Genomic DNA, 27460 nt, shown 5'->3' with positions numbered 1-27460 from the left:
CAAGCAATAATTTATTTGCTTTAAGAAGAAAAAGACTCCCACTGATGTTTGTTTTTCTCTCCAATCCAGCATAATTAATAGATTGAGAACAGAACTAACTTGTGATTATATGTGAAATCTGTCAACAAATTATTATGAACAATATAACATGAAAGTCTCATTTAGTTATAATATAAAAATAATGTGATTAGTTGAAGATAATTATAACTAATAGGCTCAATTATAACCTTATAGCCATAATAATTCAACTATTATTTCTAGATTTGTGTAATATTCCATGGATTTCGCAAGTTCACAACCAAGCTTATGAAATAAATCTATAAGAGAAAAAATACTCTTCATTATAGAGTTAAATTTATATATTTCAAGTTGTTTTAAATCAATATTTGTAAACAATTTATTTCCAAAAATCAAAGACCTATTATCATAATTTTGTTTGCAAAAATAGAACTTTGGATTTGTTTAATGGATTCTACTTCATCAATTGTACCATCTTCACTACCACAAACTCTGTCTTAAACCTTGTCTCCAGTAGCCACCTTTCTTTTATCACGGAATGCAGCAGGTTTTATACCAGCTAATACAGTCAATCATAGCCCTCGACAGACCATTATGGCTTATTATTTACAAACTTTCTGTTTATGACTCTATAGGCTGTATTCGCTAAAGTACAATCAAATCACTGCATTTACAAACTTCCATGATACAAGAAATATGACTATTGCAGTCAAGGTATTAGAGGAGTTCTTAATAGCTTGACATAGTGAAGATGTAATTGGACTAACCAATCAGATTTCTAGTAATGATCATTAACCAATAGGAACATTTTGAGATCAAGTTTCTTTAGGAATATCAAGAATATTGAAAGTTGAAATTAATATGAGTATATATTATGACTAGAATAGAGTCAAAGGTTATAAAACCAAATGACAGATATAGGCATAGGATTGTGAATGTTCTTGGGCAGCAGTTGGATAAAATAGCAGTTAAATATCAAATTTCCATAGAGATATTCACTGCCCCCGAATACTTGGAGGACCTACGCCTATGTTAGAGAAAAGTATATACAAAAGTAAAATACTAGAATTGACTATAAATAATGTGGAGTGTCTTGCCCCGTTAATAAACGAAATATAGACGTTGGCATGGTTTTCATATGAATCTGAAATAAAAGTAAAATTAGAGAATGAATTATTGTGAATTTTGTTTAATATAAGAAATATACTGACAGGCAAATGAATCTTCTTTTGAATGCATCATATATATATCAAAATATTTTCAAATACTTATATATATGTAAATAAAAAAACTGGAGAAAGCCATCACAAAGAAATTTGAACCTTCATGTCCACGTGTGTCCAGAATTATCCACGTTAGATGTTAAAAAGACGATTCATCTTTACTTGAAACCCCGCCATATAGAAAGTGATATTTCTAGTTTGAATTATATTTGAAGATATCATGCAAATTTTGTGTAGTTCTTGTTGTTCTGAAGACTATTTATATATTCAAGAACAAAATAAACCCTCAAATATGTCAAACCATGGTCTTTTAATCATTAAATGTTGGAAGTAACAAAGGTTTGAAATTTTATAGTACCTTTTTTTTGGACATGGGAGATTTGAAAGGTGAAAGAGATAGCTGATATTGAGCTCTGTCAGTTGATAAAAACAAATATTTAGATGCCATTAAATAACCTTAAAACTTCAGCATTTAAATTGCTTTAAAAACTTACCTCTCCTACAGAATTAGCTAATAATGAGACAATTTTTTCATGTGGTACAGCCACAACACTTTGGTTATTAATTTCTATAATACGATGTCCGACTCGTACACCACCCCGTTCAGCAATACCCCCACGTAATAAACTACATATCTGAAATAAATATACCACTTAAATTACAATAGCGAAATAGAATACTGTATGTAAGATATATATTACCAAGTACATTATCAATGACAGTGTTGGGTATAGAATAATACTCTCCTATAGAAGCACTGGCCAAGATCAGATTAACAGAACATACCTCTATTTCATCAACTTGAAAGTGTAATTAAATGTACTTCATAATTTGTAACAGTAAAAAATTTTGAAAAAGCTGAAATTATGGTATAATTCGCAAATTATGAAAGGGGAGAAACCTATCAATGTGAAAAGTTTAGCATTCAAAATGGTTAATTGCATCATGTTCCTTTAGCAATGGTTTTTAACTTTTATCACATCTAACCATTGCTTTCACAATACGGTATTCTTGTCATCAATTTTGATTGCAAGAGGATTTATTTCTAAACCAATTAGATTCCTTCAAACAAATTATTGTTGGGAAAATGTTTGAAAAACCTGATACAACATTTCCAGCTGTTATAGTGCTTTGAAATATTGACAGCTGGTTGAAATAATGGTATTATTGTTAGTGATGTCATTAAAAGCTTTAAGTGGCATTGCCAGAATTACAGGCGTTTGAATGAAAATTGGTGCATGTCAGTGGCCTTAAACACATAAACAGTTATAAAAATCTCTCTAAAATCACTCTAATACTATTCCTACTTCTAATTCTCCCAACTTCATAGGATCTTGGCTCTGCCAACTGAAAGAGATGTTTATTCATTCACATTGTCAATTAAATTTACTACCAAGTTTGTAGCCCCGCCCCACTGTTTTATAGATTGATAAAATTGTCAATAGTTGATTATCAAAAATTAATAAAATTCTTTATGCTTTCTATTAAAAATATTGATTGAAATATCAATGTAATGAATAATTCTAACAATATGTACTGTTTTAAAGGGACCAATCATACGTTAGTCTCAGAAACAGGAATTTTTTTTAACCTAAGCCAATAAATAATAGTGTTCACAGCTCACTGTCCAAATTTAGAGCCTTCAAATCCATATATGTCCAGAATTATCTTTATTGAAAGTTAAAAAGATGAGTCATCTTTTCTTGAGACACTGCCATATATAGAAAAGATATATATAGAAATAGGAAAAGAGATTCGTAGTTTGAGATATTTTTTAAAGAATTATGCGATTGTCGTACATTTCTAGTACTCCTGAAGACTATTTATATATATTCAAGACTCAAATCAACTCCAAAATGGCATGTGTCACTTTAAGTCAAATGCTTTGTTTCAATGATGTAATTGGAGAAAAAAACTATTACCAAGTACAGAGATCGAGTCAGAGATATTTCTGCTAAAGCAGTCTACTTTAATTCTAGAGGAAAAATAAATAGTATAAATAGAAACTATATCAAAATATTTTTACTGTTAAAATAGTGTTCAATACATCAATTGTAGAGTGATATAGAAATACCACTGTTAAAATAATGTTCAATACATCAATTGTAGAGTGATACAGAAATACCACTGTTAAAATAGTGATCAATACATCAATTGTAGAGTGATATAGGAATACCACTGTTAAAATAATGTTCAATACATCAATTGTAGAGTGATACAGAAATACCACTGTTAAAATAGTGATCAATACATCAATTGTAGAGCAATATAGAAATACCACTGTTAAAATAATGTTCAATACATCAATTGTAGAGTGATATAGAAATACCACTGTTAAAATAATGTTCAATACATCAATTGTAGAGTGATATAGAAATACCACTGTTAAAATAATGTTCAATACATCAATTGTAGAGTCATATAGAAATACCACTGTTAAAATAGTGATCAATACATCAATTGTAGAGTGATATAGAAATACCACTGTTAAAATAGTGATCAATACATCAATTGTAGAGCAATATAGAAATACCACTGTTAAAATAATGATCAATACATTAATTGTAGAGTGATACAGAAATACCACTGTTAAAATAATGTTCAATACATTGTAAAGCCATACAGAAATAGAAATATTCAAACAGAACCGGAACAAACATGTTGTTACTAAGAGTTTCACGCTATGCGATCTTCAGACAAATGACCTATTTTCAGCCTGTGTCCCTACTGAAGTCGGACAAGTAAACCTTATTCTCATGTCTACATGAAATGAAATGAATGGATTTTTACGTCCTACTTATATCTACTTCAATCAGATGTCTGTGGTTTCTGCAATTCCATAAAAAATAAGTATTTAATGACATCACTAATAGCGAAGGTCTTATGTGATACAAGCTTGTTTTGCGATACACATACATTTTTTTTTTATAGAAAACCTCTCTAATGGTGGAATATGGATCACTAATAGATGAAGATATAAATGCCCTACTTTATAACAAATTAATTTTTGATAACAAATATCACTAGGACATTGAAGTTTAAATATTTGATCTCCAGCTATCAAGTTTAACAAACTGGGAGTGCACCTTTAAATAATCCATAGTTTTGCATTGATTTACAACGTCTTGTCGCTACCCATAGGATTTATGGGATTTCTTTATGATCAATATAGGGGCATTTTTCTAAGACAAAACTAGTCGATAAGTAAATAGACGCTGTGGCAATGTGAAATGCTTGGGAAATCACGAACAAAACAATCTCTGGACTTTGTGTGAACAACAGTTTCTAACATTGAACCTTAATTAGTCTCAAGCTAGAAATAAAGAAGGAACATTGAACAAGTTCTCCTCTAGTCGTTTATTTCTATATTCACTAAGATTGATTGCTTTTCTAAGAAAAGTTGATAAACTGGTTAAAGTCGATAAAGAAATAGAACAAACTTTTCATTAGTCTAGAAAGTTGATCTATAAAGATCTCGCTGCAGTCATTTTAATCACCATCCCGTTTGATAACTAGCCGTTGAATTTAGGGTCAGTTTATGTCATGTCTTGTGGGATTTCATCACATTTTACACTCTAAAGATTGAGACTAGCAATCAAGTTGAAATGAAAAGCAAAGTCTTAAAGTACTTTTTCTAAAATAGATTTGTATGAAATCAATCCATGTTTGCACAAGATACTGTTCAAGAATCCTTACAAACTGTATCAATATTGGGGAAACATTATCTTCTTTGCCTAAAATGTTTCATGTACAGTCTGAGATGACATTTATCAGACAACAGTACTGTTTCCAGGTTCATAACACAAGTTCACAAAATAAATATAATGACCTCTTAGCACAAGTTAATAACAATGCAAATGATGTAGGTCTAATAACATATACACAGCAGATATTGGATCTTAAACGAGTGCTTATGTTATTTTGAAATTTATGAAATGATTTGCCAGATTTATATTTCCCAAACCTTGGCAATTCTAGATTCTAGATTCATTCCAGATCTTGAGAAATTCTACAAATCTAAAGGATGAGAAAAAAAGTTGCATTTTCTAAAATGGTCCAGCATGTCAATCCTTGATCAACCAACTATACGCTTGACTTAATATTGACAATCACAATTATTTTGTCAAGTTCTTGTTACAATATCTCAGTGTTTGACAGTAGTTCCACCGTTTAAATTCTTATCTCCAGTTTGTCAGTGTTTGACTCCCGAGTAGTACCAGCCACTATCTCATCAAGATATATATTATTGTTGTCTATAAATTCATTGAAGTAGCATCCTTCCAGAAAGACATTAATAGGTCAGTAACTTATATAATTCTATCAAAGACTATAGAGATCTGGACTACCTCATTAAGACTGTAAAGATCTGGACTACCTCACACTATTAGTCGTCGACGTAAACAAGCCTTTAATTACATTAAATGATGGATAAATTCAGACGAAATCACTAACAACGTAACATAGTATTACATTACTGTTACAGAAAAATAGTATTTCTAATCAAATTTCATATTCTTTCTAGTCCTTTTCTTCCAGTCAAGATTGAAGTTAACAGTAATGAAGTTATTAAATGATTGAGTTACTAGGATTTTATAAATAATAACTATTAGGCTGTCTGTACCAACTCAGTTATTATCAACCATAAATATGGTTGAGGGTCACTTTAAAGGGATGTAGTTGAAATATTTGCTTTCCAGACTGATAAAGCTGGTGGATTAGATTATGATTTGTATGTGAACACAAATGAATAACAATATAACTATGGTTACCAAAAACTAAGATTATCAATGTGAACAAACCTAAGGTTACAAAAGTTACTAATATGAACTCAGCCAAAATTCAACAATGAAAACAGAGCATGAAGGTACCAACACAACGTTCAGTTAACAATTTGAACACCATTTACAGCTACCAATGAAAACAGGACATACAGTTTACCAATGAAAACAGGATATACAGTTATCATTGAAAAAAGGATATATAGTTACCAATGAAAACAGGATATATAGTTAACATTGAAAACAGGATATACAGTTATCATTGAAAACAGGATATACAGTTAACATAGAAAACAGGATATACAGTTATCATTGAAAACAGGATACACAGTTATCATTGAAAACAGGATATACAGTTTACCAATGAAAACAGGGTATACAGTTAACATTGAAAACAGGATATCCTGTTTTCATTGAAAACAGGACATACAGTTAACATTGAAAACAGGATATACAGTTATCATTGAAAACAGGATACACAGTTATCATTGAAAACAGGACATACAATTACCAATGTGAAAACAAAATAAACAGTTACCAATGTGAAAACATGATAAACAGTTACGAATGTGAAAACCTGATAAAACAGTTACCAATGAAAACAGGATAAACAGTTACCAATATGAAAACAGGAAAAACAGCTACCAATGAAAACCAGATTGACAACAGATATATGCAGTTATGAATGAAAACATGATATATGTGCACAGTTACCAATATGAAAATAAAATAATGTGAATGCAACCTAAAGTTACCTTGTGAACAATGAACATAGCTGGTTAAGACGTGAACACAAACAAAGGTTACCAGTATGAACACTATATATAATTTGTATGAGAACACAGCTTAAGATTAGAAGATTATGGATACAAAATTTGATTACATAATCAACATTTAGGTAGAAGATACTATATCTAGATCAGCTATAGCATTTTAATTCTAAAACAAGACAAGATCCAGACCTAATGTACTTGTCAACAATGTCGTCTACTAATACAATGACTACCATTCTATTAGTCTTAGTCTAGCAACTCAAGACTATTAGCACACATTTCAAAACCATGTTTCACTCTTCAAGTTCTGATATCTGGTTTAAGTTATATCTCCCATCTAATTGAAATATTGATTCAAAACTTTGTTGCTTAATTCTTTTAGATTCATATTTCCTAACGTTAGGTTTTATACCATTGAGTAAGGCCATTGCAGAGTCAAAGTTAAAAATGAGGCAAAGGGGAGTCTGGGTGAATTTATAATTCAAAATTTAAAGGCACTTTTCAAGTTTGGTTGCAATTTCAAAATGTAGACATTTGCCTCCATTATACTACTGACTTGTTGTACCTCAATTCCATTTGAATTTAATGACATCATATAGACAAATGAGTTCTAGGGAAAAAAAGCATATTCAGTCTATCAAATACATTGTTCAAATCAAGAAAAAGAGCATTGCTCAAATCAGGAAAAGAAGCATTGTTCAATGTGTTCAAGAAAAAAGCATTGTCTAGTTATGAATTTTAGAAATTCATTTCTGAACATTGACATGTACTCTTATTTGATGGTGGGTTTAAATAAACATAAGTTCAGTTGAACTTAATCTATAATGAGACCATGTCAGATCAAGAAAAAATATTAAAAAAACACCACAAAAAAATAACATAATATATCAATAATTTATTGTTTCAATTGAAAAGACTTCATCCTTAAGCAGGCAATGTTACCTTCAATTATGTTAATTTCATGTCTCATAAGATGAATGTATATTTTAACATAACGAGCATTAAAGACTTATATACTTATTCTTTAAATGATTGATTAATCGCTTTTTATATCGAGCATTTACAATCTATTTTCATCAATCAAAGATAAAAGATTTTCCAGCTCTCTCTCTCATTACCATTAAGAAATCTATTCAAAGTTGGCTGCATTTGCCACAATGTATTTTCCATGATGTATCATAAAAAATATTCTATTTTAAATTTTGAAAATCCTAGTTTTTGGCCATTTTTTACAAATTTTAGAAATGTTTACATTCGTTTTGCAATTTTTACATACATGTCTTTATAAAGAAAATTGGTTGGTATATTTACAGTGGTTACCAATTTTCACATATCTACAATGAATATTGACAAAAAACAAAAAATCACAGTGCTGGCGAGGGCAGAAATTTGATTGGTTAATACAGGGGTCATCAGCTTAGGTCAAAAGGTTATTTTGACATATGTTCATGAGGGCTGTCATTAGACCCTAACAGTGACTATATTAATAAAAAAAAAATGCAAATTAAAAACAAAACGATAGTTTGGTCTCATTCTCATTAGATTGAATATTGGTTACAAAATTTCATATTTCATGAATATTGGCCACATAATATATATATAGTACAATGTCCAAAATCTATCCCTGTACATGACAACACCAACTTTAAGTTAGGCAGTCAAGGACAATATAATGAAGCGATGTCAAGTTGATAGACAACAATACGAATCCATGACCTAGAAATCTGACCAGCTTTTCGAACTAGATTACCACACGCCTAAACACACTCCTAATTTCATTTGATTACAATTAAGAGTTGTGAGAGGAAATTGACATTGGTTTGAGTCTAACGGAAGTGTGGATTGAATGGTAAGAGACAGGAATATTAAAGGACTATAGGTCTGTAAACATCAATTATCTATAGAATGGATTAGCCCATGGAATTTCATCATGATCAGACGATATGACTACTGTCCAATTGTCGGTGAATCCAATGTAAGCTAATTTTCATGTTTACACACGACAAGACAAATACTAGACAATTTCATTTATTTCCGTATTTCAAGAAGACTAAATATCTATACTTCGGAAATGAAAGTCATTTTGATTGCTTTAGCCTGCAGAAATGTATTATTACCATCTCCTAGCCTATCATTTTATATTCAAATTAATATCCCCCTACAGAAATAATAATATACCATATTCAGATTAGCTGATAATCAAATTTCTCTTGATATCAAAATGGTGGAAACAATGTCTGGTGATTTTATTTTGTATGACCAGAGATTTTTTGAAAAGCAAATTTTTTGAAATTTTATGTGATGGACAAAATAAAGCAAAATACAAGCCAAGAATTTAGGGTTAACAAACTATTCTCAAAATAGCGTTAATTTTTTCCAAATCAAAGATGACATTGAAAAGAATTGTTTAACCACTTGTATCTTTTGGAGTTAAAAATCGGTTAATGTAACATTAAGCTATGACTAGTAAAAACTTTCTACAACTTTAAATAATTTGCAGTCAGTAGCTCCATGTAAAAGACTGTAATTTTAACTTTCTACTAATGAATTCTTGGCTAACAGCGACATACTGTTAATGATGTGTCAATTTTGACAACGTTAATTTTTAAATTGAAATAATTTTTATAATATCTTTCATGTTACAGTGGTATTGAAAAAATTTCAGTGATTTTGAAAACCACCATTAAGTGGTTTTAAAAACAATCCTTTAAATTTTCAATGAAAACAATTCAAGTAGTATTAAAAACAATTCTTTAAATTTTCAAAACCTTTCAAGTAGAATTAAAAACAATCCTTTAAATTTTCAAAACAATTCAAGCAGTTTTAAAAACATTCCTTTAAATTTTGAAAACAATTTTAGGCAATTATTTTTTTGAAAACAATCCTTTAGATTAGACAATTCAATGCAGCAGCACTTGGTTTCTAAAATCACTCCTTTAAATTTGAAAACAATTTGGATGGTTTAAGTTTTGAAAACAATTTTAAGAAGCAGTGGTTTATAAATATGTAAATGCTATCCATATAAAATAGATTGTCACAAGCATTTAAAGTAGCTGATGGTGTTGTTGGTGTTAAAAACAATTCTACTTACCACACCATTTTGAACACTGAAACCTAGTTGATATTTGACATCTGGTCTTTTAATTATAACTTCTACTACTGGTGGACATGGTACAACTGTTAATTTCACTACTGTTTGATTCTTGGCAGCCTGAAATATCAAAATTATTTCAAAATTAGTCAAAATCTAAGGATCTTACCATAGGAAGCCTTTTAAACCAATGTAAATGTAAAAACACCATGGACTACATGCATTTTAAAGGATTCAGCAATCTTGCAGAACTCAGTCTGATTTTACAGTTAATATATTACCCTGGGTTACCTCACACATTCATACTTATTTCATGCAAATATTAAAGAAATATAACAAATTTGAATTTATCCTTTTGGGTTATTTTTGGTTTAGAAAATCATCAAGATGCCTAGAAGCATTGAGTTATTCATTATTCAGATTTGAATTATTCATGAGTCTGGATCTTTTAGAATTGTCCCCAGGCAGTGCGTATATATATATATATATACATACTGCCAATATGATATATATAATTATAGGCATTATAATGATTTCAAGATCAGATGGAGATTGCTCACAAACAATACTGTTCAATTAATAAAAAATGAGGCAAGAATTCAGTGACCCCACTACAATGCACAATAGCATATAATACAATTCAAATGCACTATTTCAATTCCAGCTTGTCAGTTGATTGGTTTTTGGCAGTCAACATTAAAATAGTATCACCAACTCAAAAATCAGATTGGGAATATGAAAAGCTCAAAAGTATTACAGATTCACATGAATGTATCTTTACATTCAATTCCCCAATATTCCATAAAATGTTCAAACCACACTTAAGTCTCTGTAGGTTTTCAATATTGCATGAAGGGGCTTGGAGTAGTGATACCATGAGTGTGCATAGCACATAAATGGTATCACTACGCCAAGCCCCAAGTGGATAGATGGATGGATTCAATTATTACATAGGCCTGATATTCTTTGTATCGGTAAAGAACGATTAAACACATAAAATATTGCTATAGTTCAAATAAGTAACTGGATATTCCCATTAAGGTTATAAAGTGTACAGGTATAATCTTCTTTAAGAGTTATATATTTACTTACTATCTTCTTTTCTTTTTAAAATAAAAAATTGCTTTTTGGAACAAAATTTATAGTAGCTGCAGTACTCACTTTCAATATCAATTTTAATATCAAAACAGATTTTTGACTACATATTCTTTTTATATATAAATATTATGAATATATATTGATATAAATCTGATAAAAATTCCCTCATAAATTTTTAACCGAATGTCTGTAAATAGTAGCAGAGGACATCAGCATACCGGTAGTAAGAATTAGTAAAAGTTGGAGAAATAAATATTGCCTCTACCTTATCTCTGAAGAGTAGGCAGCAAGCAGTAATTGTGTGGTTTAATGTTAAACCACCTTGTGACAGGCGCGGGGGGGAATAATGATCTGGTTAACTAACTAGTGACAGGTCAGAGAAACCACAGACATAATAATTCAATTAATCCACCAAAATAGTTTGTCTATTGCCTCCTTCAGTCCTTGCTAACAATTTCATAGAATCATCTTAGACATTGAAATAATTAATGTGAGATGTGAATTCTCTGAGAGAACAAAAACTCCTGTTGTCCTCATGATATATTCATGTGACAATAAAGAATAGACCAGACATATATCATTGTACCATCTTCAGTTGAATACTGTCATAAGTGTAATTTCTATAACACCTGATAATGCCAGAGCTATTGCAACATTGAGTCTATCTGAATTACCACTTTCAAGGTTTCTTCAATTCAGTCCAAAGTCACAGCTTGACCTTTGGGACTTAAACAGACATTACTGGCAGTCAAATCAGTCAGCCAAATCATTTGATGAACAATGTAATAATAATGACACAGTTCTCTTAAAGGGATAGATTTCTTATTTTTTGGGGGTCAATTTGGGTCTTAAATATATGTAAATAATCTTCACATAATTCCTTCAAAAATATCTCAAACTAGGAATTTCACTTTCTTTTTCTATACGTCTTTACTATATGTCTGTCTCAAGAAATGATGAGTTTTCACATTCAAATACCGTTAATTACAGACACACATGAATATGGAGGCAAAGTTAGACCGTGAGCTGTGAACACCATTATTGGGAGCCTAAAATTACGACCATGTGCTGTGAACACCATTATTTGGAGGCCAAAATTTAGACCACGAGCTGTGCACACCATTATTGGGATGCTAAAATTTAGACCATGAGCTGTGAACACCATTATTGGGAGCCTAAAATTTAGACCATGTGCTGTGAACACCATTATTGGGAGCCTAAAATTTAGACCATGAGCTGTGCACACCATTATTGGGAGCCTAAAATTTAGACCATGAGCTGCGAACACCATTATTGGTTAGCTTAGCTAAAAAATTCTCATTTCTGAGACTTAAGTACAATTGGTCAAACGGATGGGAACCAGTCCATTTCAACTTTCCTATGCTACAAATAATTTGAAGGATTTTATCGTAAAGCAAGTCTAAATTTACAACAAGGTCAATGATGAAATCTTTTCTTTGTGAGAATATTAGATCTATAACAATGCTTACATAAGTTGATTAATGTAAACATATGTAGATCAAAATGTTCATGAAAAAAATGTACAGCTCTTTGATGTACGTAAAGAATGGACATTCACTGAAAGTATTTTGATCTATTCATATTGATTTATTGTTCATAAGACTCAGTAATCAACATAAACAAGGCAAAATTTCCTGTAGAATAAAGATTTCATTACTAAATTCTATACAGGTTTTTAGATTAAATAATATCTAATTTCCGAATACACTATTTCTCCATTTTAAATTCAATAAATGTTGTGTTCTTTGAGATCTAATCAACGATATATTGGAAAAACAAAACTCTCTAGAAATGAAGAGTAGAAAAACTACTTTTTATTTGCGGAAAGTTTGTAAAGTTTTGAGCTTTCAAAAGGATTTAAAAGAAGTTTCCTAAACTTCTGTGTGTATCTGAGACAGTCTAACTTTCTATTTGCATTATTCTGACTTCTTATGTCTGTGGTTCCTGTAATTCCAAGCAAAAAAAAGCATAACCATCTCAAAAACAATTTTGATGGAATGGTTTACTGTAACAATAATGTCAAAAGGGAAATAGGAACAGTGCAAAAATAAAACTATATAAATGTTTGTGGTACCATATGGGGTATGGGGACATTGTAGAATATCTGGCAATGTCTTGAGCAGACTGACTAAATAATAGTTCAGCTTTGTATAGATACCAAAATATTTGCAAAATTTGGCTCGTAATATGGTGACAATTCTCAAAACTAATGACCAAAAACTGACCAACTCTCATAAAATGTGACATTTTGTGTCTGGAAACTCAAAAGTGCTGATCTCATCTGTATATCATGACCAATGAACCAGTAAGGCCAGATTCGTCTGGCTACCTAAAATAATAAGGCTTACTATTCCTTTAATGCAAATAAATTCATTCCAAGCACAAACGTAAGAAAAAGGAAAAAAAAGACTGACATTTAAGTCAATTAATGTTTTCTATTTCTACATCCTCTGATCATGTAAGTTAATTAAACATAGAACCTGATGACAAGTGTAAATAGAAAATGTAAATTGACTAGTTTTATCATGAATTTATTAGATTACATGTCCTTTTCTAATCATTTACCAGTTCTATTTGTTACATTCAGTAACACTAAGCCATCCTAGAGGGTCATCCTATCATTCTGGTTTTCATTTGAGCTCATTTGCAATTCAGAAGGAATATTTTAGAAACACCTGGTGTTACTGAAATATACAACTTGGCATTACCAGGATGAATTATTCAACCTTTTACACTTCTTTTGTAGGCCTACTTTTTGGGGCGATACTGAATAATATTAACGAGCTTTGTCAAAATCTGGCAACAATCGAACCTTCAAGAGCTTACAAGCTCAAAATTGAAAGTGTTTTCAATAACTCATATGTTATGATTCTAAATTTTTGATTTTCAAAAGGGTTCAAACATCCATGAGTGATAATAAACAATTTCACCCATTTTCATCAAAATCCTACAAGAATTGTGCCTCTAGAGATTAAACAAGCTAAATATTGAACGCGGATGGACGGAAGTGGGCGTATAATAAAAAAAGACACAACAAAGTTTGATGACAGGCATCTACTGAACAGATCATCAAACATATTTCAGTCCACATCTCACCATCAATTTGCATTTATATTAAAACTAGAACATATCAACCTGCTAGATATTCTCAGAAATATAATATCAAAGCTAGAGAAGGTCATAAATCTGTCTTAGTTTGAAGTTTTCCCAATTTAAACTAGCAAATATTAAATTGAAAATGATAACTAACAAACCATTATTCAAGCCACATTTATCAAAACTAATTCAAATATAGACCTGTGTCTGTTAGTTCTTCATGAAAATCAGTGTTAAATGCTTTTAGGATCCAAAATTCAGAATTCAATCAGAAAGGCTTCTAAATGAAAGCCATGCGCTTGAACACAACTGAGCTGTCTTGAACCTATTCTAGCTCTTCTTGGTATCAACTTGTTAGTAACAAATGTACCATTTCAACATATTCAGCAGTGTGGACTAAAGGTTGTCTTTGTAGATCTTTTTCTTTCAGCTACATCTGATTTAAAATTTTTATTAACAGATAGGATTCATTTATTAGACAGCTGACAGCTGATTGATAAAAAGATAGCTTGCCAGGTAAAGTAACATACGCCAACTGCCATCTGCCAGAAATGATAAAAGTGAATTTTATCATAAATTTTCAAATGATCTTAAAAATCAAGGCAAAACTGCAAAAACAGTTTATCAAATTATCATCAAATTCAAACATGAACAAGGTCTCATTGACATACACCATTCCCTATATAAGTAAATCTGGCAAGAAAAGGAAACTAAACAAGTTGAGTATAACTGGTAAAGGCACATTGTTGGTTAGATTTAATTCAGAAATAATGAAACAGAAATGACATGCAATCTGGTGTTTTGATATCAGGACCATTAATCACTTTGTTCATGATAGGAATAGAAAATTCTTCCAATTAAATTAATTGTTTAACACTCTACAGGGCTAGCTGACCACAGAAACTAGATGAGTTGGATGTTGCTAGCTAAGATGAAGGTCTAGGGTTTAATCAATAAATCAGGATGAACTTATAGATCTTTTAACCCATTTCTAACTGTCAATGTTTATGATCAGAGAGGCTGAGATGGAAAAAACTCTGACAATAAGTGGTCACCCCATGTGCTACAGGCATTTCAAAGATTCCACAGCAGTTTGATCAAAGAAGGCTTATGCCACTGTGCTTCTTCACTAGCTCAATCAAAATTTACAATTTCCTGTGAGCCTGTGTCTAATCTAATATAATTCTGTTTGATGCCTTGACATATTTAATCAAGGATTATGGTACAGCCTTTGTTAATGAAAATGTCTCCTCAATTCAAACAATGGATCTGCTTATGGCATGTTCAAGTTAGATATTGATAAATTTGCTTGATGGGGTTGTATTATATGATTATGAATGAAAGAAATTGTAAATAGGCTTTCTAAATATTGTATATTTATATGTGTTATGTGTATTGGGGACACTTATTGCAAGAATTTGCACCATTCCAATTTTCAGTCAGATGTCTGTGGTTCCTGTAATTCCACAAAAACTAAGGAGGAGGTCACTAATCACAACTTATGCTTTATCACATAAGACCTTTAGCCATTAGTGATGTCATCAAACACTTAATTTTAGTGGAATTTCAGGAAGCACAGACGTCTGATTGAAAATTGGAATAGTGTGAATAATAAACAGAGTCTCCGATACACATAAAAATTTTAGAAAACCACTTTACAATCCCTTTTAACTGAATGCATATTATATATTTTACTGAATTGTTTGATTGATGAAGCCCTTGCTAGTTATATAGAAAATATAAAAGAAATTTCTACCTTAATATAAGTCTGGCAAGCTGATAATGGTAAACCAACTAAACTGATACCATTAATAGATATAATCTGATCTCCTATATTCAACTGTCCACATCTTGCTGCTGGACCAATAGGTGACATATTGGCTAGCACTACAGTAGGTACCATAGATCCCCATCCTGATTCTACTATAACTACGCCTAATAATTCATTCTTAGCTTTCGGAACTATCACCTGAAACAAAAATATTTAACAAATGTACATCTCATACAGACACAGAAAGAAGAAGAATATCGGTGGACCAAATGGACTGCCTTTTTTAATTAAATTCCCCTTAAGAACTATCAAAATTCATTATATGAAGTTAGTTGCGAATGAGCAAATACTTTTGCCCTTGGGTTTCAAAGAGTCCAATTTTCTTGGAGGAATGATTTTACAATCTCTTTGTGTTAAATAAAACTGTGTTTTGCGGAGCTTGAGGCATGACCTTACTGCTTTAAATTCAAAGAACTTTGGCTAGCTTAGATGCTCTGTTATTGCTGTAGATGATAAGTTATATGATTCCACTAAACATTACCGCAATACTTAACCCAAATGATCCAATTAATGAATCATAAACTGCAACGCAAATTCTGAACCCAGATGATCCAATTAATGAATCATATCTAGTGAAGATCATTTTATATCATGTGGGTCACCATAGGTCTGCCATTATTCCAAGTTTATCGTGTTACAGTACACAAAACTTACCTCTTTATGATGATCTTTATTGGCAAATAAATTCAGTTCTTCACCATAAATTTCCTGTTGATTTAATACATCTTGATAGTCCATTTCTTTTAAAAGACCAGGATCTTCGATACCATTGGCCTTCAGGAACTCCATATAGGCTACCTGAAAGGCCTGCCCAATAGACTGGGCAATGAGTTGGGCCTGAAAATACAGAAATAAGATTTAAAGGTATATCTCCTTAAATGTTACTTGAAAATATAGATGGTTTTGAAGGTGTTACTATTTTTTTAACGTAAAATATATTATTCACTTAGCATCACTTTTGAATGATTGACATTTAAGTTTAAAGTTAACAAGTGGTGTTGTTTTAATCAATGATAATTAAGTGTTTGTATTTCTGTTTCTGTGGTTAGAGTAAATTTTTCTTGTTGAATGTGTACGTTATGATGTCAACTTCATTGCAGTGTTCAAGATTTATGCTGCGGACACATAAACGGTCTTGTAAGGCAATCTTTCTCACGAACTAGAGTCTTGTCAACAATTTCACTGACCGGTTGTGGGCAAGACAAGACAACAAAAAATATCCAATTAGTTGTTTTCCACGATGTTGATAATCATGTGCGGATCATGCAATTGAAAGAGATAATAAATCTGATCTGAAGATAACAATCAGTGACTTTTTAAACTGTTTTGATATTATAAATCATGTTGTCAACTTGATAATCTTGTCATGGCATCACGGGCACGTGAGATTTTACTCAAGATTCAAGTCAGCAAAAAAAATCAGTGACAAAGACTGTTTGTGTGCTTGATGCATTAGTCAAAATTGAGTGAAACTCTAATGAAATAATTAAAGCATTCTGAAATGACACATCTTCCAAACGGGCACCAATCTAGCTTCCTGTTCAATTTCAAAAGAAACAGTTTATGTGACAGTTCTGAAAAATTAGTTCTGCTAATGAATTCTTCTGAGCATTTTCTTATTTATCAAGCCTTTTAAAGGCAACCATGTATTAGAAGAAAAAAAGACATGCAATCTATATTTAGTCTTGAGTTTCAAGTTGTTTAAAAAGACGTGTCAATAGAATTTTCTTTTGGTGACAAGCTCATGTCATTTGGTTCACATGTACTTGACAATCCAGATTTTGTGATTATTGTTCGCAAAGTATGAAATATGGATAAGAATGTTTTCACTACGCCTACTTGTTTTTTTAATTTGTTTTAATTTGCAGAACCTTTAGGAAGAATTTATTTTTTGTCAAAGAGAGAATAGATTTATTTCAACAAAATTTTGTCTTAAATAAAATAGGATTTTAAATTGATTAAAGCATAAAGCAATCACCCTGCAATAAGAGAAATTTTGCGAAAACAGACACACCAGATTTGCTACTGAGGCAGGGGCATGCAAATAGTTTCTTTTCACCCACTGGAAGGATTATTTTCAGCATCCAAAGTGGTTGGACCTTTCTTTGTCTGAAGGTACTACGTCTAGTGCTTTGTGGAATACAGGATCAAGGACAGTAGAAAATAGAAGAAGCGAATATTTATGAGGTATTGATAATCCAGCACAAAACACCGTGAATTAAAGGTAAGATCTTCAACTGTGTCATACTCATTAATAACCAACAATGTTATTGCAATAAAGATAGCTTGCCAGGCAAGGTAATATACTCCCACTGGCAGCTTTGATTTTAAATAAAAATATTTAGCAGTACAGTAACAATTACCAGTATGAAATATTCAACCTTCAGACATACACTTCTTTTGAATTTTTTGAGGTGATACTGAATAATATTACCAAGTTTCATCAAAATCCATCAAGAATTGTGCCTTCTAGAGTGTTTATGTGCTACAAATTGAATGCATTTTCGATAACAAGGGCAATAAATCATACTAATTATTATTCAAATATACTGATTTTCAATAGGGTTCATCCTTAGGTGACAACAAACACTCACACCAGGTTTCGTCAAAATCTGTCATAAATTAAACCTTCTAGAGCCTATATAAGCTAAAAATTGAACACGTTTTCAAGAACAAGGGCAATAACTCATACTAATTATTTTTCTATTTTTCTGATTTTCAATAGGGTTCATCCTTAGGTGATTACTAACACACATTGTGCCTTGTAGAGTGTTTACTAGCAATTGTGGACGGACGGACGGACGGACATGGGTGATGACAATATACGCCCTCCATTTCATGTGTAATAAATAAAAAAACTTGACATCAAATACCATCCTTTAATACCTAACATTTCGTAAAATAAGTTTTGACTTCATCAGGGGAAGAAACAAACTACAAATGGTGGAAGGCAGTTAAGACTGACATACAGAGTCAAGTCTATGAATCCACAGAGTTTCTGCACTGTCTAATTTGCTTTTGCTTTCATATGGAATTTTATCAAGAAGTGTGCATTTATAATCATGACCAGGTTGGTTAAAATGGGGGGCAATATGAGGAGCTTTATGAACCTTTTTCAATTTAATGTTGCTCCTATGTTTGTTATGTCTAAAGACACAGATAATTAATCTGTATATAATTAAATTGCCCACAATACCACAATATAATTAAGTTGCTATTAACATTTCTTTTGTTATGATAGACATAACAAACATAGGAGCTCCATTTCATGTGGGCATATAAAAACACATGAATGGTTGAATTGGAAATTCTTAATCAAATTATGATAAGAAGTTTGTATGAAGTCAGAGAACAGCTACATTCTCTAAGGTCAGACAATTTGATACTCTTCTTAAGAAATAATAGTAACCATTTGTAAGTCATAATGATAAATAATGTCTGACATTAAATATGATAAGTCATCTGTTAACCCTTCCAACACACTATATCATCATATTTTAATACAAAAACTATTGACAGATTTTCTTTAATATTACATTTTCTTCAAATATATCAAAATGATATATAACTTGTATCAGGTTCAATCTGCTTTATATACAAAGCAATTTAACATTCTTGTACTAACTTTAGAATTCATCTTTAAGGTATGTTTCTGTTGTTCAATGACATGGTTTTCAAAGGGATCAATAGAAGCTTTCTCTAGGCTATTTTTGATACGGCAACTCTTATGCTAGATATGTATTTTGCTTATAGTCTTATATCATTATCTAGTGAAGTTTATCTAGAATCATAGTAACTATAAATAAGGGAATTAGTCTTCATGATAAAAACTGAAAAGAAATGGCATGCATCTTTCTACTGTTTTGCTTCAGATTGAACTAGAACATGAAAAAACAATGGGTAAATTTGCCCTGATAGTGATAGAGGCATAAGTCTACCAGATTTCCAGTGTTATTGTTATTATAAGAATGTTTCTTTTGGAGATATGTAATCAGCAATGGCAGGTGTGGAGCCAGGCAAGATATGCTTAATCCTGAAGCCACTTCCCAATATGAAATACTGTCTCATTTATGATTGATATACTTTCTCATATAAAAAGTTTATTACCAATATATCGCCAAACTCTTATTTTGGATTTCTGGTTATGTTTTGCATTTCGAACAGTTCTTCCATTCATTTCTGGTAAATTCCTAAAAATGACCTAAACGGCCTTGAAAATGGCATTTATGTCCTGGAAAATTACACTATTGTCACATCTGGTGGTTCATTTCAATCTAATTTTATGGTTTTGCCAGCTTCAATCTTATATTTAATTATTGTTATGTCTAAATAACTGAACGTTATGTTTTTGTATGTACTATTTTGGTTGTGTATGTACAGTACACTGTATTTAAAGGACAGAAGATATTTCAATTAAAAAGCATCACAATTATCAGGCATACCAGTATGGAACAAAAATTAATAGAGGAAATGGAAAAGATTAGCTGGTGAGAGTCAATGGGGACACAGGCTTATGTGGGGTTATTTGACTATTTTAAGATGCTATGAAAGTCATTTTCTACATATAAATCTATTCATCCCTTAAACCAAATTTTGAGTGGTTTCATTCGCAAATAAAAAAAAATACCACTAGCCAGGAGAAATTGAGGAAATCTGGGATCCCTGAGTTATCTTACTATTTTCAATATGGAATTAAGCTAAAAGCATGCTCTATAATATGAAGTTGAAATAATAAAAGAAGAAAGTTATCTAAAAGAATATGCACGATCACATATTGATTTAATGAGCATACAGTTACTAAGCCTGTACATCTTAACATGTATACTTTTAAGACAATTAATCAATATAATCTCATAATCAGGTAGTCTGCTAGCTCAGCTAACTAATGACATGAAATATTCAATCATCAAGACCAAATTTCACATTCTTATTTTCTCTACCTCAAAAGTCTAATGAAGATTGACAAAGCAGTTAAATTCAAGTTAATATTCGTTCAGTATCTGAAGATGTATCAACTAAAAAAAACATGCAAATCAATGAAATATATTTGTATTAATGAAGAGAGTGATAGGTGTTAGGACTGTTGTACCAACTCTATGTGACAAGCATTTTACACAAAATCTGCAGGGTTCAATTTAAGCAGTATGGCTTTGAGGTTCAAAATGACCCCTTTTGCCATCCAATATTTCCTTTGATTAGCCAAAATCAAAATCTATCATGACGAACTTCAAATCAAGTCAAATTGTAGCATACAAAATTTTGTGACTGTCCTTAACCTATCCTGACAACTAGACTCTTGCTTCAAGACGGTTCACATTCTTGCCAAGGCAAAACTGTACATTACCATTCCACGGTATAGTAATATCTCAACTTATACCAGATTCAAATTCCAGATCTTTAGATTAGTGAGCAATCAACAAACTAATTCAGCTACCAAGACTTTCAATATTTTCATTAAACTAAGATACTACAAAAACTAAAACCAATTTTATGAAAAACTGGTCACTTCAGATATAGTAGTGTGTACCAAGATATTATTTTTTAAAGCTCTTGACAATATTACTAAATTGAATTAAATGAGAAAATTAATGGCTATAGCTAGCAGCGCTTGTAAAAGATAACTAGCTAGCTGTCAATTTTATCACTTATTTCATCAAGTAAATGGGGGCTAAGTAGCAATGCCATACAAACACACAGTTTCCTGCTACTACCACATTTCAGGAATATTAATTTCCTGTAGACATTTCACAGTTGCTTTCTATTAACTTGCTCTTTTCTCTTTTGTTTTAGGGTCAATAGTAAGACATATTGATACTATCTGATCAGTTTATAATTCAAGTAACATTTATAACTTCTTTTTTAATAAATATTTTTATAATACCGTAGGCTTATATTAACAATTTATATATCGATATACATTTTCTTGTGTAAATAAAATTAAAATATAGCTTTCTTTTCTTATATAATATGGCTTCTTTTATAATATATCATATAATGTAAATTTCCTAAAATTTATATTATATAGCTTCTTTTTTTTATCAATAACATTTATATTTTGTTATTTATATAATATAACTACTTTTGTATTAATATACCTTATATTACACAATCTCCCTTATATTAACATTTCATATTAAATACCATCTCTTATATCAATATTGACATTATATAGCTTCTCTTATATAGCTATTATAGCTTCCATTATATATTAATATATTATATTATATACAACTTTCCATATATTAACATTTCATATTACATACCTTTTCTTATATAATATTTACATTATATTGCTTTTAATATGATATAGCTTCCCTCATATAAATATCTTATATTATACAACTTGCCTTATATTAACATTTTATATCACATACCTTTTTTCATAACAATATTTAAATCCTATAGCTTCTCTTATATTGCTATTAATATAATATATATTATAGCTTCCCTTATATATTAATATATTATAATATACAACATTCCTAATAATAACATTTCATATTACACACCTTTTCTTATATAATATTTACATTATATGGTTTCTCTTATTTTGCTATTAATATAATATAGCTTCCCTTATATTAATATTTCATAATTTACATACCTTTTCTTATATCAATATTTACATTATATAGCTTCTCTTATTTTGCTATTAATATAATATAGCTTCCCTTATATTAATATTTCATAATACATACCTTTTTTATATCAATATTTACATTATATAGCTTCTCTTATTTTGCTATTAATATAATATAGCTTCCCTTATATTAATATTTCATAATACATACCTTTTTTATATCAATATTTACATTATATAGCTTCTCTTATTTTGCTATTAATATAATATAGCTTCCCTTATATTAATATTTCATAATACATACCTTTTTTATATCAATATTTACATTATATAGCTTCTCTTATTTTGCTATTAATATAATATAGCTTCCCTTATATTAATATTTCATAATACATACCTTTTTTATATCAATATTTACATTATATAGCTTCTCTTATTTTGCTATTAACATTTCATAATACATAATTTTTCATATATATTTTTTTTATATCATATAGGTTCTTTCGACATAATAATAGCTTCTATAATAATAATAAAACATTGTGTTTTGTATATCATCTTTTTAAGAAGACAGCTATTCATTTTGCTCATGGTAATCTTTATTACCTTAAATTCCTATAAAATATAGCTTTCCCTTAAATCAAATTTTTATTTTGCCTGTTTCCCAACTTAACAACTATTTTGACACAATGTCAGTCTTTATCATTCTAGATTACATTACAATGTCAATATATTTTGAAAATAAAGAATACAATTGCCTCTTTCTGAAGATTCACTATTTTATCTCATTAAAACTTCAGCTTCTGTTGTATAAAGGTATATGTTCACCATCCGTTTGACCAATCATACTTTAGTTTCGGAAACAGAAATTTTTTAGCTCAACCAATTTGAAATAGTGTTCACTACTCACTATTGAAATTTGAGTCTTCAATCAATGTTATCCAGAATTATCTGCGTTTGAATGTTAAAATGATGACTTGTTATTTCTTGAGACTCTGTCATATATAGATAAGACATCCTTAGAAATAGAAAGTATTTTGCAGGAATAATGCCATTTTTATACATTTCTAGTACTTCTGAAGGCTATTTAATACACATATTTAAGACACAAATCAACACCCAAAGAACGGCGAACCTGTTCCTTTTATAAGATTCGGAAATTAAAAGATATATTTAAATCGTGTTTGCTTGAAGAAATGAAATAGACCAAATATTAAGAGAATATGATTTCTGACTGGAAAATTGAATTAATTACACACAAACTATACATGTAAAACTTATTCTGAAAAAGGTCAAGGATAAGTTGCATCAGAAAATAATTGTAACAAATAGATGACATCATCCCTTTAAACCTTTCAAAAAATGTTAATTCAGTGTTTCATTCAAAACATCCTATGCAATGGCCAGGGAACGTGCCATCAAAGTATCATATTGCTCAATGAGATTATTCAATGTGTCTCCAATAACACCATTTAACACCTACTCAAGCAAAAATTCTCCATGGATTTATAGAACAGAAGCAATTTTCACAACTGTTCAAGGAAAGAATGATAATTTAATTCACAGCATGCTCAGTTTCCTTCCTTTCAATCAGTGTTCAATTAGAAATCTCTTCTTATACATTGAAATTGTTTCTACAGTGTAGGCTTATTTGCTGCCAAATAATATTCAAGCTTTCAATCAAAAAAACACTTCCAACAAACATGACAAAATTGACTTTGTTTCGTGAACTAATGAACAATCCTCGACAATCAAGGGGTAAATGAAGGCTTGGCACATGCAATGTGTGAAATGAGGGAAATTGGATTTAGGGTTAATCGGTTTAATCGGGATTGGTTTCTGTATAATGACTTTGGTAGTTGTCAGTGTAATCATTACATTCAAAGAGTACATAAACAATATCTTAAAAAAACCTCATTATATGTGGAAGAATGGAGATTGTTATGTCTAACACTGATCGATCAATTTCAGGTCCTTATTCTTCACCAACCTTCAATACAACATCCTAATTACTACATGAAATATAAACATTAACAATCTTTATAGAAACCTTAATTACAATACCAGGTGTATTCTATTTCTGATCTTCTTACGTCATCTCATTTTCCCATTTAAGATCATATATCATATTCCCATTATCATTTTCAATTTCATATCATCTTCCTACTTCATATGATATTCACCACATTATTAAATCATATGATATTCTGATATTCACCACATTATTAAATCATATGATATTCTGATATTCATCACATTATTAAATCATATGATATTCTGATATTCATCACATTATTAAATCATATGATATTCTGATATTCATCACATTATTAAATCATATGATATTCTGATATTCACCACATTATTAAATCATATGATATTCTGATATTCATCACATTATTAAATCATATGATATTATGATATTCATCACATTATTAAACCATATGATATTCTGATATTCACCACATTATTATATCATATGATATTCTGATATTCACCACGTTATCATATCATATGATATTCTGATATTCATCACATTATTATATCATATGATATTCTGATATTCATCACATTATTATATCATATGATATTCTGATATTCACCACGTTATCATATCATATGATATTCTGATATTCACCACATTATCAAATCATATGATATTCTGATATTCATCACATTATTATATCATATATTCTGATATTCATCACATTATTATATCATATGATATTCTGATATTCATCACATTATTATATCATATGATATTTACCACATTATTATATTATATCATATCATAATGTAATATTTACCACATTATTATATCATATCATATGATATTGTGATATTTACCACATTATTATATTATATCATATGATATTTTGATATTCACCACATTATTATATCAGATGATATTCTGATATTCACCACATTATCATATCATATCATTTTCTGATATTCATCACATTATTATATCATATGATATTCTGATATTCACACTATCATATCATATGATATTCTGATATTCACCACATTACTATATCATATGATATTCTGATATTCACATTATTATATATTCCTGCATTTGATATGACTATTACCTATTTCATCTGATATTAACCAATTCATCAAATCATATGATATTCCAACATTACTATAAATATTAATTCCATTTCCATTTCAAATTATCTCTTTATTTTTGAAAGTCATTCACATTAAATTTATCCTCTGATTTCATATGATATCTGAATTTATCTTCTGATGTCATATGATATCTGAATTTATCCTCTGATTTCATATAACTCTCATTTCAATGTATACTCTGATTTCATATAACTTTCATTTTGATTTATCCTCTGATTTCATAATGCTATTTCATTTCAATTTATCCTGTTTTCTCATGAAATCTCATTTTAATTTATCCTTTGATTGCACGTGAATCTCATTTTAATTTTATCTTCTGATTTCATAATGCTATCTCATTTTAATTCAATTTCAATTTGTCTCCTGATTTCATATGAATCTCATTTTAATTTATCCTCTGACAATGATCTTTTGTTGCAATTTTCATTGATTACTGTTTCATAATGTGTTTTTGATGGAATTCAATCTATTTTCATCATATTGAAATTTCTAGACTATCGTTCTTTAAGTGTTAGTGTCTAAACAAGAATTACTGAAAATAAGATCAGCTATTATGGTTTGCTCTGTAGTATTTGATCTGTTCATATCCATTAACAAATCCTATGATAATAATGAAAGCATGAAAAACACATTCAGTAAGATATTTTAGGATTTCACAGTTCTTTTTTTATCATTTATTAAAAGTGCTAGAAAACTCAAGTAGCAATACAATCAACAAGCAATCAGTTATGCGGCGTACAAACCTTACATCTTAATACATTTTTTTGAGAATTACATATAAAAAAAAACAATGTACTAACGATCAGAAACGAAAAGTTAAATCCAAAATAACAGTTTGGTTGCAGAAAATGCACTTATCATATTTTTTTTCTACAAATTCACCATAAAAGAAATTATTTTTCAATAAGTTTGACCCAAAACCAAAGGCTTCCTCAAACCTTTCAAAACGCAAAAGTCAACACAAATCATGTCTTGACAAAAATGAAAACTCAAAAAAAAAGATTTTAGTATGCAATTAAAAATTTTTTGCAAGTAGTTGATGACGTAAAAGTAAAGGGGACTGCTTGTGTTTATATATAAAAAAGTATATGAATACACTCATTGCCTATAACTTGACTATGCCACTACAGCAATTAACGTACGCTAAAATTAACTTTGAATAATTAATATTGAAAGGCAAAATCTACTTCAGGAAACCATGTAATTGAATTGAAGTGCACATTTTTCAGACATTGTATCTAATGGAAAAAAAAATAGATATCTGAAAGTTAAGGAAAATTCAATATGAAAATTTCATGTGAATATGAATTATTAGACAAAATGTGTAAAATAAATACCTACCTCTCTATGTGTTTCATATATTATATCCAGAGGTTCATATTTAGTGTTTCCATAGGAAGGTACTTTGACGTTCCCTCCAATAGCAAACATATTACCAATTATTGTATCCATTTTCTACTTGAATACTTCAAATCATTTTCATTTAACAAAACTAATTTATTTTCCATTTGTTTAGCACAGCCACTAATTCACCTCCCACAAAATATCCAAAGAATAGTACAAGCAAAGCAACTTTGTTACGAATTTACACCAAACTTTTCTATACTACTTCTCTATTTCACAATGTGTCGTGTTGAATAAGGCACAAAGAAATATCAAAGGCATTAACTTCACTAATATGTGTCAGTCACTTGTCTGAATTTACATTCCAAACATTTCCATTTTCTCTCAGTCTGGTTAGAGCTGCCAAACATCCATGTTAACATGCTTAGACAACATCAATTAAACTAAATCACCATTTCTGATTCATGGT

At 29.9% G+C, this 27460-nt stretch overlaps 1 protein-coding gene across 1 annotated transcript; it reads right to left on the bottom strand.

The window, feature by feature from the left end:
* Window positions 1-1090: 1090 nt before the first annotated feature.
* LOTGIDRAFT_171259 (hypothetical protein) lies at window positions 1091-27099 on the bottom strand (the record flags this gene model as incomplete). The annotated part of the gene is made up of 6 exons (XM_009047449.1): window positions 1091-1162; window positions 1736-1876; window positions 9884-10003; window positions 15855-16067; window positions 16584-16766; window positions 26989-27099. 6 exons carry the CDS (start codon window positions 27097-27099, stop codon window positions 1091-1093), a joined length of 840 nt encoding a protein of 279 aa, XP_009045697.1.
* Between the last annotated feature and the right edge of the window lie 361 nt (window positions 27100-27460).

The sequence above is a fragment of the Lottia gigantea genome (assembly GCF_000327385.1).
Source record: "Lottia gigantea unplaced genomic scaffold LOTGIsca_112, whole genome shotgun sequence".
In the NCBI taxonomy this organism is placed as follows: Eukaryota; Metazoa; Mollusca; class Gastropoda; family Lottiidae; genus Lottia; species Lottia gigantea.
This window is presented reverse-complemented; position numbering and strand designations above follow the sequence as displayed.